This window comes from Amborella trichopoda, chromosome 4 (genome assembly GCF_054954075.1).
Source record: "Amborella trichopoda isolate Santa Cruz 75 chromosome 4, AtrichopodaSantaCruz75HAP2 v2.0, whole genome shotgun sequence".
NCBI classification, from domain to species: Eukaryota; Viridiplantae; Streptophyta; class Magnoliopsida; order Amborellales; family Amborellaceae; genus Amborella; species Amborella trichopoda.
This window is the reverse complement of record NC_142339.1, coordinates 55,373,505-55,390,860: the sequence shown is the minus strand read 5'-3', so window position 1 is coordinate 55,390,860 and position 17,356 is coordinate 55,373,505. Positions and strand designations below refer to the sequence as shown.

Here is a 17,356-nt window from a genome sequence, read left to right as displayed (position 1 = left end):
AAAAAAATCGAGCAAAAAAAAATCGAGCAGCATTATCATGGAATGTTTTTTGTACATTAAAAATAGAAGAATCTATTTTTTGTCATAATTCATCCAAAAATATATTTTTTTATCAAAAAATGTAATTTTATAAAAAAAACATAATTTTATTAAAAAAAAAGAAAAACACTTCTCATATTCATCATAAAGCATAGTTTTATATGCGAAATAATTTTTTTTTAAAAAACCAATTTATCAAAAACCCCTAAAATCGAGCTCCAAATGTATGATTTTCAATGAAATTAGGAGTTCAATAGTCTGAACATCTCTGCCATCCACAAAAGCCCCCTATTTTGATCGAGAAACAATAAAACAACAACGCTACAATCTGTAGTTTGTCGGATTTTTCTCGAAACATTGAAGAACACAAAAAAAAAGGGCAAGAAAAATTGACTTTCGTTGAGTTTTTATTCTCAAATATGTTTATTTATTGGATGCAATCAATAATTTCAGTAAAATAGTGTCTGAAAAATACTAAAAGAGAAAGAAAAAGTAGGAAAAAAAATAAAAAAAATTCAGGATAAAACGAACATTGTTTTCTTCTAACTCAAATGAAGCCCTAATCTCAAATCGAGCTCGAAATCTCTAGATTTCGATCAAATAAGGAGTGTAGTAGTGCTGATATGTCTGTCATCGACAAAATCCCTCCATTTTGATGTAGAAAAATTAAAAAAAGAGGCCAAAATCTTTAGATTGGCGGATTTATCACAAACTTTGAAGCGTACCCAAATAACAGCCAAGAAAGTGGAATTTCGATGCCATTTTGATTTCAAATCGATTGATTTATAGGCGAAAAGCAAAAATTTCGATCAATTATTAGCTACAAACACTTGTATAAGGCTGAAAAAGCATGGAAAATGGAATCAAATGTTCAATCAAGAGAAACATGTGACTTCTGCATCAAATAAGACCCCTATAAAAAATAACAGACGTTATACGTTATTTCTCCATTATATTATGTTACAATCCATTTTTTAAACTAACCAATCCGATTTACCAAAAAGCCTGCAGGTTTAATATAAAATTGGCCGGTTCGACTAGATATCGACGAATATTGGACAGGATATTTTTTGGGGTATTTCATATACATGTTAGAACACCAAAACCAGGCTTAACCGGAGTCGGAACCCTAACGGTTCCGATCTAACCGGCTGGTTTTTCGAACACTCAGGGCCAGCAAAACCATGGAGCACAACTGATCAGAAGAGACAACACAACCGTGAAGCACTAAATGATATTCAAGATTCAACCAACAGGCAGGGACTATAATTTGGGAGCATGGTACCCCTCTAGACTTCACTAGACCATAAGCTTTCTAGACTTGAAACTCTCTCAACTCGTAAATTTTGGCGCATTCGATGAGAAATGGAAGATTTCGTGAATCCATAGTATATGAACCGGTTGGAAATTTGCTATGGGGGCATATTCCACAAGAGTGCAAAACATTGTGTGCAATAAGATCTAAGAAAATTCAGCTGTGGCACCAATATGTAATAAGAAGAGGAAAAATAGACTTAATAGTTTGGCTATATGTATAACGTCGATCTAGTTTAACACCAGTTAGGAGGAGCGATTCGATTCAAGAGGAAGACTCTAAAAAGGCAATGAGAATGCATAGATTAAAATAATGAAAAGAGAAATGGTAACTTATAATCTCAATGAGAATATAATTTTTGATAGAGCGGAATAGCGAAACATGATTCCCATAAATAGCTGAGATGAAGCTCCGATGATGATAATGATGAATCTCTTTATTTTCCCAATGGATAACAACCTTCCATTAAATAAAAATGATACACCACGAAACAATAACTTCATTCCATCACACCGGATTTCTTCGAGTGCATTCATTATTAACCTTATAATGAGCAGTAATCTCTTCTTGATATCAACCATCAAAATCCACCAAGAGCAAATTAGGAATTTTGGATATTCAGGCTTCAAGCAAGAGACCTCCAAAGCATCATCGCAATGCACCAAACTAAGAGGCGCCGCCCGGACATGAGATGGAGCACGTTCTTGCCCAAAACAATCTCAATAGACCGTTCTCATCAGTTGCACTACTTAAAATTAGAGTTGCTTTAAACCTTTAGCCTATTATTCCCATTCACGAGTCAAGAGTTGAACAAAATTTGGCATCTATCTTCACCAATGAGCTACAAAACGCATTCAACATAACATATCAATTAGTCTTGCATACAAAGTAATAGAAGTCATTCATTGAGTGGAAGAAATACAAAGCCCCATTAGAACCAGATAGAAGGAAGAAGGAAACACTAGAAAACTTAAGAGCAAGGGAAACAAGAATGGATCTCGGATTTTGAAAGTTAAGACCCATCCAATTTTTTGGGAATTCCCCTATCATCTTCGTCAAAGCCTTTTCCTAACTACTTAAGATCGGCTATACGAATCTTGGTCCGTCATTATGCTCTATTAAGGACCATACCTTTAGTGAGATCATAAGTCTCCAAAACTTTTAACTACTTCCAACCATATCCTTTTGGGCCTACTTTTGCCCTTTTTAAACCTTCCATTTGAACTAACTTGCACCTCCGAATCGGAGTTGTACTAGGTTTGAACCACACATGGTCAGCCCATCTAAATCCACTCTTTCTCATCTTTTCGGAGATTCCCTGTAAATTCTCAAAATCGTACGAAAACTTATGCAAAAACATCTTTTCCATTTGTTTGCAAACTGATACTATATCTGCATCCCTTTGAGCAATTTTTGCATCTCAAAGGTTGTGGTGTCTGTGCCTAAGGATCACCCTTCCCTCCAAACTAATCCCAAAAAGTCGAGGATTACACATCAAATGGTTCTTGTCAACTTAATTTTCTTAGTGAAATATGAGCATACCAAACTTAATTTCGTTAGTGAAATATTCCACGACGCTCTGCAACTTCTTCTTCGACAAAAACAAATTTGGAAACCTTCCAAATGCACGTGAAACATAATACATGAGAAGGGAAAAGAGGAATTGTGTTTTGGATCACCCATAATCCATGTAACGTAACCTTCAAAATGCAGCATAGTGTTTTGGATCACCCACTGATCTGGATAGGCCGATCAATCCAAATTGTCAAACCAGTTTAAGCTAATGAAAAATAAAACTGGGGCCATTTTGGGGGAGGGGACCCTGATTGACCACCCATTGAAACCAATCAGGACTGGCAATTCCAGATCCAGATTGCCAAGTTTCAAACATTGATTCTTATATTCTCAGTTTATTACATGCCTGACTCAGTTTATTATGGTACATGAACCATAATCAACAATTATAGTTTCTTGAATTCCTGTAGTTTATCATTAGTTCTCAATACTAGCAATTAGGTTGTGAAAAGTGGTAAGAACCAGCATACACTGAACTCTCCCTATAAATAGAGGAACTTTCATCACAGGTGTGGCTACTTAAAGATGGGCTATAAGTACTGTTTTTTTGAAGCTGTATTTACTCAGAACTGTTTATAAAGCTGCTCCATGAAAAATTTCACTGATCAGTGTGGTTAGATGATGAAGAAATGGGTGCAACTGTTGTAACTTTCCTATGCAGCTTTGAAAAAAGGTGGTGGTCATAATACAGAGGTACAATCCCTCTGCAGAAACCACAACAAATTGTCCCCAAAAGAAAACAAAAGAAAATTTCCAAGGGTTCAGAAAGAAGGCAGTAGTCATAATTCGGAGATACAATACCCCACCCCGAAACCACAAGAAAATGTCCTCATCTCCGTAGAAAATGCACCAACATTTCCATGTAGAGGATGTTCTCATGCAATCATGATCTCAACCCCAACCCAACAGCTTAATCCCACCTGGCCGTGGATTTCATATTTTACATACTCTTATCCATAAAAGTGTCCTAAAACCTGATTTACTATTATAAAAGGCAAAACCTCCGTTTTTCTTTTACATGATTGATGAAAAGATTCCATTCAATAAAACACAGCAGAAAACACTGAAATAATCAGACAATGTAAACAAGTAAAGTAAACCGAGACAAATAGAAGTTAGTCACCTAAATTGATAGTAACCTGAGATGCCCTTCCTTCATCCAGAGACCATCGCTTCGGTGGCCACAAAAAGTGGCGGGAAAAGATGATGGGTTGAGGGAAACACATCCTAAAACTATAGTAATATACTCGCAAACCACCATATGGTTCGAGTCTCACCTAGCTCACATAATGAGAGTCACCCTCTATTTCCCAGGGTAAGGAGAAAGAGCAAAAAATCCTACTGTAAACGAAATTGCGCTTCAAAGTAAAATAGCATGATGAAAAAGCAAAGCGCCCCAACCCCACCCACAACAAAAAAGCTGGAAAAAAAACAAAAAAAAAAGAAGGCAAGCTTTTGAGTGTTTTTCCACCATTTTCCCAGCATGCAAAATTTCGGTATCGAAATGCCCCAATGCCAAGGAGAAGGCAAGCAGGGCCAAAGCACTCTTCTTCATCATGTGCATCAGATGAAAGGGCCTCAATGTGAAAGATCCTTAGCTATTTGCCACCTATGTATGCATATAATGCACCAAAATTGAGCTAAAAACTATCTTCTAAGCACCTTTTGCAAGACTAAGCTCCCCATTCTTCTAATCTTTAAGACCAAGGCCCCCAATTCACCATTAATGTGGACTGATCTTTTACTTTTGAAATATTCGTTTCCAACTTTGATGGTGAAGAATGCTGTGGCAAAACCACATAGAAGCCCTCAATTTTAAGTGATCCCCTTATAAACCCTCAACAAGTATTCAGCCTCATTCCCAAAACTCAACACATATCTTTGCAAAAATACATTTTCTGCTCTTATGCAAAACGACGTGAATTCGACATCCTTCTTGAGCAAATTCTTCGATCTCAAAGCTTGCAAGACTCGGTGCCTGGGGATAACCCTTCCCTCTAAACTAAGGGAGAAAAGCACAGGATGCGAAACAAGATAAAACTTGTCCAATTTTAATACATTAATGAAATAATCCATACCCATCGTCAATTTCTTCTCAGACAAAGAGAATAAATATGGAAACCTTCGAAATGCACACATAACATCCTCTTCGGACCACCCAAAATTCTTACACAACTCAACTTTGCCCTGCCATGTCTCCCTGCTCAGACTACTCATTGCCAAAATCGCATGAGAAAACAACCTCGAATTAGGGTTGAAACCCATTTCCTTCACCCTCTCTGCAATTTCCTTAATTCGTTTTGGTTCTATAGTAAAGAATCTGGGCTGTCTTAAAAGAAATTTATGTAACTGTGAGTCCTCAACTCCATAGCTCTCCAATAACCTTATGTTGGGTACTAGTCTCTTCTCCATATCAAATATCAGAATCCAACTAGATCTTTTGAGAGCTCTTACAACCTTCTCATTGGTGTGCAAATAGTTCTTGAGGCACTCAATTTTTGGGAGAATTTGTTTCTCAGTACTCTTTGTGAGAATGACTGGATTTGCAGAGATGATGTGTCCGAGATCGCACCCCAAAAGACCCAAATCATGGAACGCTCTGAATTTGGGTTTGAGGGTTTTCTCCACATTGGCTTTAAGAAGCTGGGGACGTTTACAGATGATAGTTTGGATATGGGTATCACTGAAATCAGAGTTTTTTAGGAAGTTTATTACAGAGAGGGGTTTTTCAGTGGTTTTAAGGTGGAGAAGACACGAAGATGCATTCATGGCTGATTCCATTGAGAGGCCAACATAGTCCATGAGAAGAGTAACAATGGAAGGAAGAGAAGCAGAGGTGGAGGAAGAAGTGAAAGGGGGAAAAGAGAGAGAAGAAGAAGAATCATTGAAAGAGCGAGATGAAGAAAGAGAGAAGGGAAGGGAAAAGAGGAATTGAGGCATATAGAGAGAATGGGGTTTTGCCAAAGCCAAGCTTTTTCTGAGGGTTGGGAGCATCATTATTCAACCAACAATGGGTACATAAAGAACAAAAGAAAAACCAGGCAGGGTAATGTAAAGAGGAGAGCAAAAATACCTCTTTTACTTAGAATGGTGGATCCAGCTGCTTCATCTTCTGCAAAATAATCAGAAACCTCCAAATAGAGAAAATGGGTTTTAAAAGCTGATACTTTGTGAGGGGAAAAAATCCCAAAACATTCAAAAAGAGAGCAAAACAGCAGGCCTGTGTAATCCCAACAAACATAAATGCTATTTTTCCCTCCCTCTCTCTCTCTCTCTCCAAAATGCGCACTCTCTCTCTAAACCCAACAGGTACACAAATCTCCGTCTCTCTCTCCTTTGCTCGTCTACGCTCGAACCCTAGAAAAGGAGTAAAATGCAGTCCGTAGAGCATGTTCCTGCGGGAGCACTCTGGAAAAGAACTCCATCAGAGAAAATAGCCGCTTGGGAGCATTTATGGAAAATTGCTTCATTTGGCCGGACCGCATTTCTACATTTGTGGTCCCCAAAGTATAAAGCATCCAGTTAATAGGTGGTTTATCTAAAAATAATTGAAACTAACTGTTCAGAAGTTTTCTTATTATTTTTAATTTTTAAAATATATTTACTCATTTATATGGGAAAAGCTAACGAACACCAAGAGCTATAATGAATAGTAATATAGGTGGAATCTCAACCGTCATATCTTCATCATATGGCTAAAAATACATATCACTATATGATTTTTAATATTTTTTTTAGAAATCAAATTATAATGAAATTTTATATGTGTGTACTAAAAAATAGAAGCACAATTAAAAAATATATAAAAAATATTTTTTAAATATAAAATGATGAAATATCCTTGAAAATAATGGAGGTAAATTTGTAATTTTAAATTACTGCAAGTAATGTTTTTATATTTTTATACGGTGCGCAATAAGGTTAGGTATATACACTCAAAATTTCATTTTAATTAGATTTATAGAAAAAATTAAAATTAAAATAGTGTTATGTATTTTGGACTACTCGATAAACATTTGACGACTGAAATTTTACCTATATTACTGTTTATTATAGTTGTCAAGTGCTCGGAAGGTTTACTGCATTTATATAAATTAATATATGAACATTATGGAGATATGTAAAACAATTTATAATTTAAGATCAATTCAATTGATGGACTTACAAAGTCTAATTAATAATGTTGGTAGTAAAAAGAGTAGCTAGGGGCGCAAAGGTACTGTTGTGTCTAGTTATCAGGGTTCACTCAATGAAAATTTTGAAAAAGGTCAAAAGTTTTAACTTTAACTTTCAAACTTAAAAACTCCCATGCTTATTACTGATAAATATAAGTACACATACATATATGTTTACACACTCCAGTTTCGAGTTTTACAATACGTATATGTTTACACACTCCAGTTTCAAGTTTTACAATACGTATTAATTTAATATAAGAGTATGGGTATACAATTAGAAAGAGAGAAGAGTGGTTTCAAGTAGAGATCAAAAAAGATTTTTATGTTACTGCAACCTTTCATAATATTGACATCTTGAAGACATCTTAGAGATCGGGAGCATCACATAGTCTTAGTTCATTTACCATCCCTCTGTCAGCATGCATATTTTTGGTAATATCTTGCACTTAAGAAAAATATAAAAAAAAACATATCATGCAAAAAATTGAGAAAAAAAAAATGAAGCAAAAGCAATATAACATTAAAAATATCGAGCAAAAAAAATTGAAGGAAAATATCAAGCAACATTATCGTGCACTGTAACATTAAAAATATCGAGCAAAAAAAAATCGAGCAGCATTATCATGCACTTTTTTTTGTACATTAAAAATAGAAGAATCTATTTTTGTCATATTCATCCAAAAATATATTTTTTTTTATCAAAAAATGTAATTTTATAAAAAAAACATAATTTTATTAAACAAAATAGAAAAACACTTCTCATAATCATCATAAGCATAGTTTTATATGCAAAATAAATTTTTTTTAGAAAAACCAATTTATCAAAAACCCCTAAAATCGAGCCCCAAATGTCTGACTTTCGTTGAAATTAGGAGTTCAATAGTCTGAACATCTCTGTCATCCACAAAAGCCTCCTATTTTGATCGAGAAACAATAAAAAAAACAACGCCACAATCTGTAGTTTGTCGGATTTTTCCCGAAACATTGAAGAACACAAAAAAAATGGGCAAGAAAAATTGATTTTCGTTGAGTATTTATCCTCAAATATGTTCTTTTATTGGATGCAATCAATAACTTCAATAAAATATTGTCAGAAAAATACTAAAAGAGGAAGAAAAAGTAGAACAAAAAATAAAAAAAATTCAAGATAAAGCTTACATTGTTTTCTTCTAACCGAAGTCCTAATCTCAAATCGAGCTCAAAATCCCTAGATTTCGATCAAATAAGGAGTGTAGTAGTGCTGATATGTCTGTTCATGAACAAAATCCCTCCATTTTGATGTAGGAAAATTAAAAAAAGAGGCCAAAATCTTTAGATTGGCGGAATTCTCGTGAAACTTTGAAGCGTACCCAAATAATAGCCAAGAAAGTGGAATTTCGATGCCATTTTGATCTCAAATTGATTGATTTATAGGCGAAAAGCAAAAATTTCGACCGATTATTAGCTACAAACGTTTGTATAAGGCTGAAAATGCAGGGAAAATGGAATCAAATGTTCAATCAAGAGAAACATGTGACTTCTGCATCAAATAAAGACCCCTATAAAAAATAACAGACGTTATATGTTATTTTTCCATTATATTATGTTACAATCCATTTTTTAAACTAACCGATCCGGTTTGCCAAAAAACTAGTAGGTTTAATATAAAAATGGCCGGTTCGACTGGATAACGGCGGGTTTTGGACAGGATATTTTTTGGGGTATTTCATATACAAGTTAGAACACCAAAACCAGCCTTAACCGGAGTCGGAACCCTAACGGTTCCGATCTAACCGGCCGGATTTACGAACACTCAGGGCCAGCAAAACCATGGAGCACAACTGATCAGAAGAGACAACACAACCGTGAAGCACTAAATGATATTCAAGATTCAACCAACAGGCAGGGGCTATAATTTGGGAGCATGGTACCCCTCTAGACTTCACTAGACCATAAGCTTTCTAGACTTGAAACTCTCTCAACTCGTAAATTTGGGCGCATTCCATGAGAAATGGAAGATTTCGTGAATCCAGTATTTGAACCAGTTGGAAATTTGCTATGGGGACATTTTCCACAAGGGTGCAAAACACAGTGTGCAATAAGATCTAAGAAAATTCAGCTGTGGCTCCAATATGTAATAAGAAGAGGAAAAAGAGACTTAATAGTTTGGCTATGTATAACGTCGATTTAACTTAGTACCAGTTAAGAGGAGCGATTTGATTCAAGAGCAAGACGCTAAAAGGGTAATGAGAATGCATAGATTAAAATAATGAAAAGAGAAATGATAACTCATAGTGTCAATGAAGAAATGATTTTTGATAGAGCGGAATAGCGAAACAAAATTCTCCTAAATAGTTGAGATGAGACTCCGATGATGATAATGATGAATCTCTTCATTTTCCCAATGGATAACAACCTTCCATTAACAATAAATAGAAATGATACACCACGAAACAATAACTTCATTTCCATCACACCGGATTTCTTCGAGTGCATTCATTATTAACCTTATATTGAGCAGTAATCTCTTCTTGATATCAACCATCAAAATCCACCAAGAGCAAATTAGGAATTTTGGATATTCAGGCTTCAAGCAAGAGACCTCCAAAGCATCATCGCAATGCACCAATCTAAGAGGCGCCGCCCGGACATGAGATGGAGCACGTCTAATCCCATGGTGTTATCAAATCATAAACCCCAAATGATATTCTTTCCTTGTCTTCAAAACAACTGGAAAAATGAAGCCATTCTGCATCTCATTTCCAATCAGGGGTGGCAATGGACCCGAACCTGACCCAGGACTCTAGGGGTAGACCCGATCAAGGTCCAAAAATTGGACCAGGCGCGTTGGGTCTGGATCCAAATAGTGTTTGGGTTTGGATCTGTCCAGACCAGACCCGTTGCCACCCCTATGCCCAATGAGCCATAATTCTCTTTCTTGCCCAAAACAATCTCAATAGACCGTTCTCATCAGCTGCACTACTTACAATTAGAGTTGTTTTAAGCCTCTAGCCTATTATTTCCATTCACGAGTCAAGAGTTGAACAAAATTTGGCATCTATCTTCACCAATGAGCCACAAAACCCATTCAACATAATATAACAGTTAGTCTTACATACAAAGTAATAGAAGTCATTCATTGAGTGGAAGAAATACAAAGCCCCATTAGAACCAAATAGAAGGAAGAAGGAAACACTAGAAAACTTAAGAGCAATGGAAACAAGAATGCATCTCGAATTTGAAAGTTAAGACCCATCCAATTTTTTGGGGATTCCCCTATCATCATCGTCAAAGCTTTTTCGATTCCCCTATCATCATCGTCGAAGCTTTTTCCCAACTAAATAAGATCGATCACACGAATCTTAGTCCGTCATTATGCTTTATTTGGGCCTACATTTGCCCTTTTTAAACTTTCCACTTGAACTAACTTGCACCTCCTAATCGGTGTTGTACTAAGTTTGAGCCACACATAACCAGCCCATCTAAATCTACTCTCTCTATCTTTTTGGGGATTCCCTTGTAAATTCCCAAAATTTTACGCAAACTTCTGCAAAAACATCTTTTTTATTTGTTTGCAAACAGATACCATATCTGCATCCCTTTGAGCAATTTTTAGATCTCAAAGGTTGTGGTGTATGTGCCTAGAGATCACCCTTCCCTCCAAACTAATCCGAAAACGTCGAGGATTACACATCAAATGGTTCTTGCCAAACTTAATTTTCTTAGTGCAATATGAGCTTACCAAACTTAATTTCGTTAGTGAAATATTCCATGACCCCCTGCAACTTCTTCTTTGAAAAAAACAAATTTGGAAACCTTCGAAATGCGCATGCAACATAATCCATGAGAAGGAAAAAGAGGAATTGTGTTTTGGATCACCCATAATCCATGTAACATAACCTTCAAAATGCAGCATAGTGTTTTGGATCACCCACTGATCTGGATAGGCCGATCAATCCAAATTGTCAAACCAGTTTAAACTAATGAAAAATAAAATTGGGGCCATTTTGGGGGAGGGGACCCTGATTGACCACCCATTGAAACCAATCAGGATTGGCAATTCCAGATCCAGAATGCCAAGTTTCAAACATTGATTCTTATGTTCTCAGTTTATTACATGCCTGACTCAGTTTATTATGGTACATGAAGCATAATCAACAATTATAGTTTCTTGAATTCCTGTAGTTTATCATTAGTTCTCAATACTAGCAATTAGGTTGTGAAAAGTGGTAAGAACCAGCATACACTGAACTCTCCCTATAAATAGAGGAACTTTCATCACAGGTGTGGCTACTTAAAGATGGGCTATAAGTACTGTTTTTTTGAAGCTGTATTTACTCAGAACTGTTTATAAAGCTGCTCCATGAAAAATTTCACTGATCTGTGTGGTTAGATGATGAAGAAATGGGGTGCAACTGTTGTAACTTTCCTTTGCAGCTTTGAAAAAAAAGTGGTGGTCATAATACAGAGGTACAATCCCTCTGCAGAAACCACAACAAATTGTCCCCAAAAGAAAACAAAAGAAAATGTTCCAAGGGTTAAGAAAGAAGGCAGTAGTCATAATTCGGAGATACAATACCCCACCCAGAAACAACAAGAAAATGTCCTCATCTCTGTAGAAAATGCACCAACATTTCCATGTAGAGGATGTTCTCATGCAATCATGATCTCAACCCCAACCCAACAGCTTAATCCGACCTGGCCGTGGATTTCATATTTTACATACTCTTATCCATAAAAGTGTCCTAAAACCTGATTTACTATTATAAAAGGCAAAACCTCCGTTTTTCTTTTACATGATTGATGAAAAGATTCCATTCAATAAAACACAGCAGAAAACACTGAAATAATCAGACAATGTAAACAAGTAAAGTAAACCGAGACAAATAGAAGTTAGTCACCTAAATTGATAGTAACCTGAGATGCCCTTCCTTTATCCAGAGACCACCGCTTCGGTGGCCACAAAAAGTGGCGGGAAAAGATGATGGGTTGAGGGAAACACATCCTAAAACTATAGTAATATACTCGCAAACCACCATATGGTTCGAGTCTCACCTAGCTCACATAATGAGAGTCACCCTCTATTTCCCAGGGTAAGGAGAAAGAGCAAAAAATCCTACTGTAAACGAAATTGCGCTTCAAAGTAAAATAGCATGATGAAAAAGCAAAGCGCCCCAACCCCACCCACAACAAAAAAGCTGGAAAAAAAACAAAAAAAAAAGAAGGCAAGCTTTTGAGTGTTTTTCCACCATTTTCCCAGCATGCAAAATTTCGGTATCGAAATGCCCCAATGCCAAGGAGAAGGCAAGCAGGGCCAAAGCACTCTTCTTCATCATGGGCATCAGATGAAAGGGCCTCAATGTGAAAGATCCTTAGCTATTTGCCACCTATGTATGCATATAATGCACCAAAATTGAGCTAAAAACTATCTTCTAAGCACCTTTTGCAAGACTAAGCTCCCCATTCTTCTAATCTTTAAGACCAAGGCCCCCAATTCACCATTAATGTGGACTGATCTTTTACTTTTGAAATATTCGTTTCCAACTTTGATGGTGAAGAATGCTGTGGCAAAACCACATAGAAGCCCTCAATTTTAAGTGATCCCCTTATAAACCCTCAACAAGTATTCAGCCTCATTCCCAAAACTCAACACATATCTTTGCAAAAATACATTTTCTGCTCTTATGCAAAACGACGTGAATTCGACATCCTTCTTGAGCAAATTCTTCGATCTCAAAGCTTGCAAGACTCGGTGCCTGGGGATAACCCTTCCCTCTAAACTAAGGGAGAAAAGCACAGGATGCGAAACAAGATAAAACTTGTACAATTTTAATACATTAATGAAATAATCCATACCCATCGTCAATTTCTTCTCAGACAAAGAGAATAAATATGGAAACCTTCGAAATGCACACATAACATCCTCTTCGGACCACCCAAAATTCTTACACAACTCAACTTTGCCCTGCCATGTCTCCCTGCTCAGACTACTCATTGCCAAAATCGCATGAGAAAACAACCTCGAATTAGGGTTGAAACCCATTTCCTTCACCCTCTCTGCAATTTCCTTAATTCGTTTTGGTTCTATAGTAAAGAATCTGGGCTGTCTTAAAAGAAATTTATGTAACTGTGAGTCCTCAACTCCATAGCTCTCCAATAACCTTATGTTGGGTACTAGTCTCTTCTCCATATCAAATATCAGAATCCAACTAGATCTTTTGAGAGCTCTTACAACCTTCTCATTGGTGTGCAAATAGTTCTTGAGGCACTCAATTTTTGGGAGAATTTGTTTCTCAGTACTCTTTGTGAGAATGACTGGATTTGCAGAGATGATGTGTCCGAGATCGCACCCCAAAAGACCCAAATCATGGAACGCTCTGAATTTGGGTTTGAGGGTTTTCTCCACATTGGCTTTAAGAAGCTGGGGACGTTTACAGATGATAGTTTGGATATGGGTATCACTGAAATCAGAGTTTTTTAGGAAGTTTATTACAGAGAGGGGTTTTTCAGTGGTTTTAAGGTGGAGAAGACACGAAGATGCATTCATGGCTGATTCCATTGAGAGGCCAACATAGTCCATGAGAAGAGTAACAATGGAAGGAAGAGAAGCAGAGGTGGAGGAAGAAGTGAAAGGGGGAAAAGAGAGAGAAGAAGAAGAATCATTGAAAGAGCGAGATGAAGAAAGAGAGAAGGGAAGGGAAAAGAGGAATTGAGGCATATAGAGAGAATGGGGTTTTGCCAAAGCCAAGCTTTTTCTGAGGGTTGGGAGCATCATTATTCAACCAACAATGGGTACATAAAGAACAAAAGAAAAACCAGGCAGGGTAATGTAAAGAGGAGAGCAAAAATACCTCTTTTACTTAGAATGGTGGATCCAGCTGCTTCATCTTCTGCAAAATAATCAGAAACCTCCAAATAGAGAAAATGGGTTTTAAAAGCTGATACTTTGTGAGGGGAAAAAATCCCAAAACATTCAAAAAGAGAGCAAAACAGCAGGCCTGTGTAATCCCAACAAACATAAATGCTATTTTTCCCTCCCTCTCTCTCTCTCTCTCCAAAATGCGCACTCTCTCTCTAAACCCAACAGGTACACAAATCTCCGTCTCTCTCTCCTTTGCTCGTCTACGCTCGAACCCTAGAAAAGGAGTAAAATGCAGTCCGTAGAGCATGTTCCTGCGGGAGCACTCTGGAAAAGAACTCCATCAGAGAAAATAGCCGCTTGGGAGCATTTATGGAAAATTGCTTCATTTGGCGGGACCGCATTTCTACATTTGTGGTCCCCAAAGTATAAAGCATCCAGTTAATAGGTGGTTTATCTAAAAATAATTGAAACTAACTGTTCAGAAGTTTTCTTATTATTTTTAATTTTTAAAATATATTTACTCATTTATATGGGAAAAGCTAACGAACACCAAGAGCTATAATGAATAGTAATATAGGTGGAATCTCAACCGTCATATCTTCATCATATGGCTAAAAATACATATCACTATATGATTTTTAATATTTTTTTTAGAAATCAAATTATAATGAAATTTTATATGTGTGTACTAAAAAATAGAAGCACAATTAAAAAATATATAAAAAATATTTTTTAAATATAAAATGATGAAATATCCTTGAAAATAATGGAGGTAAATTTGTAATTTTAAATTACTGCAAGTAATGTTTTTATATTTTTATACGGTGCGCAATAAGGTTAGGTATATACACTCAAAATTTCATTTTAATCAGATTTATAGAAAAAATTAAAATTAAAATAGTGTTATGTATTTTGGACTACTCGATAAACATTTGACGACTGAAATTTTACCTATATTACTGTTTATTATAGTTGTCAAGTGCTCGGAAGGTTTACTGCATTTATATAAATTAATATATGAATATTATGGAGATATGTAAAACAATTTATAATTTAAGATCAATTCAATTGATGGACTTACAAAGTCTAATTAATAATGTTGGTAGTAAAAAGAGTAGCTAGGGGCGCAAAGGTACTGTTGTGTCTAGTTATCAGGGTTCACTCAATGAAAATTTTGAAAAAGGTCAAAAGTTTTAACTTTAACTTTCAAACTTAAAAACTCCCATGCTTATTACTGATAAATATAAGTACACATACATATATGTTTACACACTCCAGTTTCAAGTTTTACAATACGTACTAATTTAATATAAGAGTATGGGTATACAATTAGAGAAAGAGAGGGGAGGTTCCAAGTAAAGATCAAAAAAGACTTTTATGTTATTGCAACCTTTCATAATATTGACATCTTGAAGACATCTTAGAGATCTGGAGCATCACATAGTCTTAGTTCATTTACCATCCCTCTGTCAGCATGCATATTTTTGGTAATATCTTGCACTTAAGAAAAATATAAAAAAAAACATATCATGCAAAAAATTGAGAAAAAAAAATGAAGCAAAAGCAATATAACATTAAAACTATCGAGCAAAAAAAAATTGAAGGAAAAGATCAAGCAACATTATCGTGCACTGTAACATTAAAAATATCGAGCAAAAAAAAATCGAGCAGCATTATCATACACTTTTTTTTGTACATTAAAAATAGAAGAATCTATTTTTTGTCATATTCATCCAAAAATATTTTTTTTATCAAAAAATGTAATTTTATCAAAAAACATAATTTTATTAAACAAAATAGAAAAACACTTCTCATATTCATCATAAAGCATAGTTTTATATGCGAAATAATTTTTTTAAAAAAAAACCAATTTATCAAAAACCCCTAAAATCGAGCCCCAAATATCTGATTTTCGATGAAATTAGGAGTTCAATAATCTGAACATCTCTGTCATCCACAAAAGCCCCCTATTTTGATCGAGAAACGATAAAAAAACAATGCCACAATCTGTAGTTTGTCGGATTTTTGCTGAAACATTGAAGAACACAAAAAAAAAAAGACAAAAAAAATAGATTTTCGTTGAGTATTTATCCTCAAATATGTTTATTTATTGGATGCAATCAATAACTTTAGTAAAATATTGTCTGAAAAATACTAAAAGAGGGAGAAAAAGTAGGACAAAAAGTAAAAAAAATTCAGGATAAAACTTGCATTGTTTTCTTCTAACCGAAGTCCTATTCTCAAATCGAGCTCGAAATATCTAGATTTCGATCAAATAAGGAGTGTAGTAGTGCTGATATGTCTGTCATCAACAAAATCCCTCCTTTTTGATGTAGAAAAATTAAAAAAAGAGGCCAAAATCTTTAGATTGGCAGATTTCTCGCAAAACTTTGAAGCATACCCAAATGACAGCCAAGAAAGTGGAATTTCGATGCCATTTTGATCTCAAATTGATTGATTTATAGGCGAAAAGAAAAAATTTCGATCAATTATTAGCTACAAACGTTTGTATAAGGCTGAAAATGCATGGAAAATGGAATCAAATGTTCAATCAAGAGAAACATGTGACTTCTGCATCAAATAAAACCCCTATAAAAAATAACAGACATTATACGTTATTTCTCCATTATATTATGTTACAAACCATTTTTTAAACTAACCGATCCGGTTTGCCAAACAACCGGTAGGTTTAATATAAAAATGGCCTGTTCGACTAGATATCGACGAATTTTGGACAGGATATTTTTTGGGGTATTTCATATACAAGTTAGAACACCAAAACCAGCTTTAACCGGAGTCCGAACCCTAACGGTTCAGATCTAACCGGCCGGTTTTACGAACACTCAAGGCCAGCAAAACCATGGAGCACAACTTATCAGAAGAGACAACACAACCATGAAGCACTAAATGATATTCAAGATTCAACCAACAGGCAGGGGCTATAATTTGGGAGCATGGTACCCCTCTAGACTTCACTAGACCATAAGCTTTCTAGACTTGAAACTCTCTCAACTCGTAAATTTAGGCGCATTCCATGAGAAATGGAAGATTTCGTGAATCTATAGTATTTGAACTGGTTGGAAATTTGCTAAGGAAGGGGACATATTCCACAAGAGTACAAAACACAGTGTGCAATAAGATCCAAGAAAATTCAGCTGTGGCTCCAATATGTAATAAGAAGAGGAAAAATAGACTTAATAGTTTGGCTATGTATAGCGTCGATCTAACTTAACACCAGTTAGAAGGAGCGATTTGATTCAAGAGGAAGACTCTAAAAAGGCAATGAAAATGCATAGATTAAAATAATGAAAAGAGAAATGGTAACTTATAATCTCAATGAAGATATGATTTTTGATAGAGCGGAATAGCGAAACAAGATTCTCCTAAATAGTTGAGATGAGGCTCCGA

At 35.6% G+C, this 17,356-nt stretch overlaps 2 protein-coding genes across 2 annotated transcripts; both read right to left on the bottom strand.

Moving 5' to 3' along the window:
* Positions 1-4,744: 4,744 nt before the first annotated feature.
* LOC18422160 (uncharacterized) lies at positions 4,745-5,731 on the bottom strand. The gene has a single exon (XM_088864666.1). The coding sequence runs from the start codon at positions 5,729-5,731 to the stop codon at positions 4,745-4,747; it is 987 nt and encodes a 328-aa protein (XP_088720792.1).
* A 6,139-nt stretch (positions 5,732-11,870) lies between these two features.
* LOC18422159 (uncharacterized) lies at positions 11,871-14,295 on the bottom strand. Its single transcript, XM_006826973.4, has one exon. It carries the CDS (start codon positions 13,859-13,861, stop codon positions 12,680-12,682), a length of 1,182 nt encoding a protein of 393 aa, XP_006827036.3. The 5' UTR covers positions 13,862-14,295; the 3' UTR covers positions 11,871-12,679.
* Positions 14,296-17,356: the final 3,061 nt, after the last annotated feature.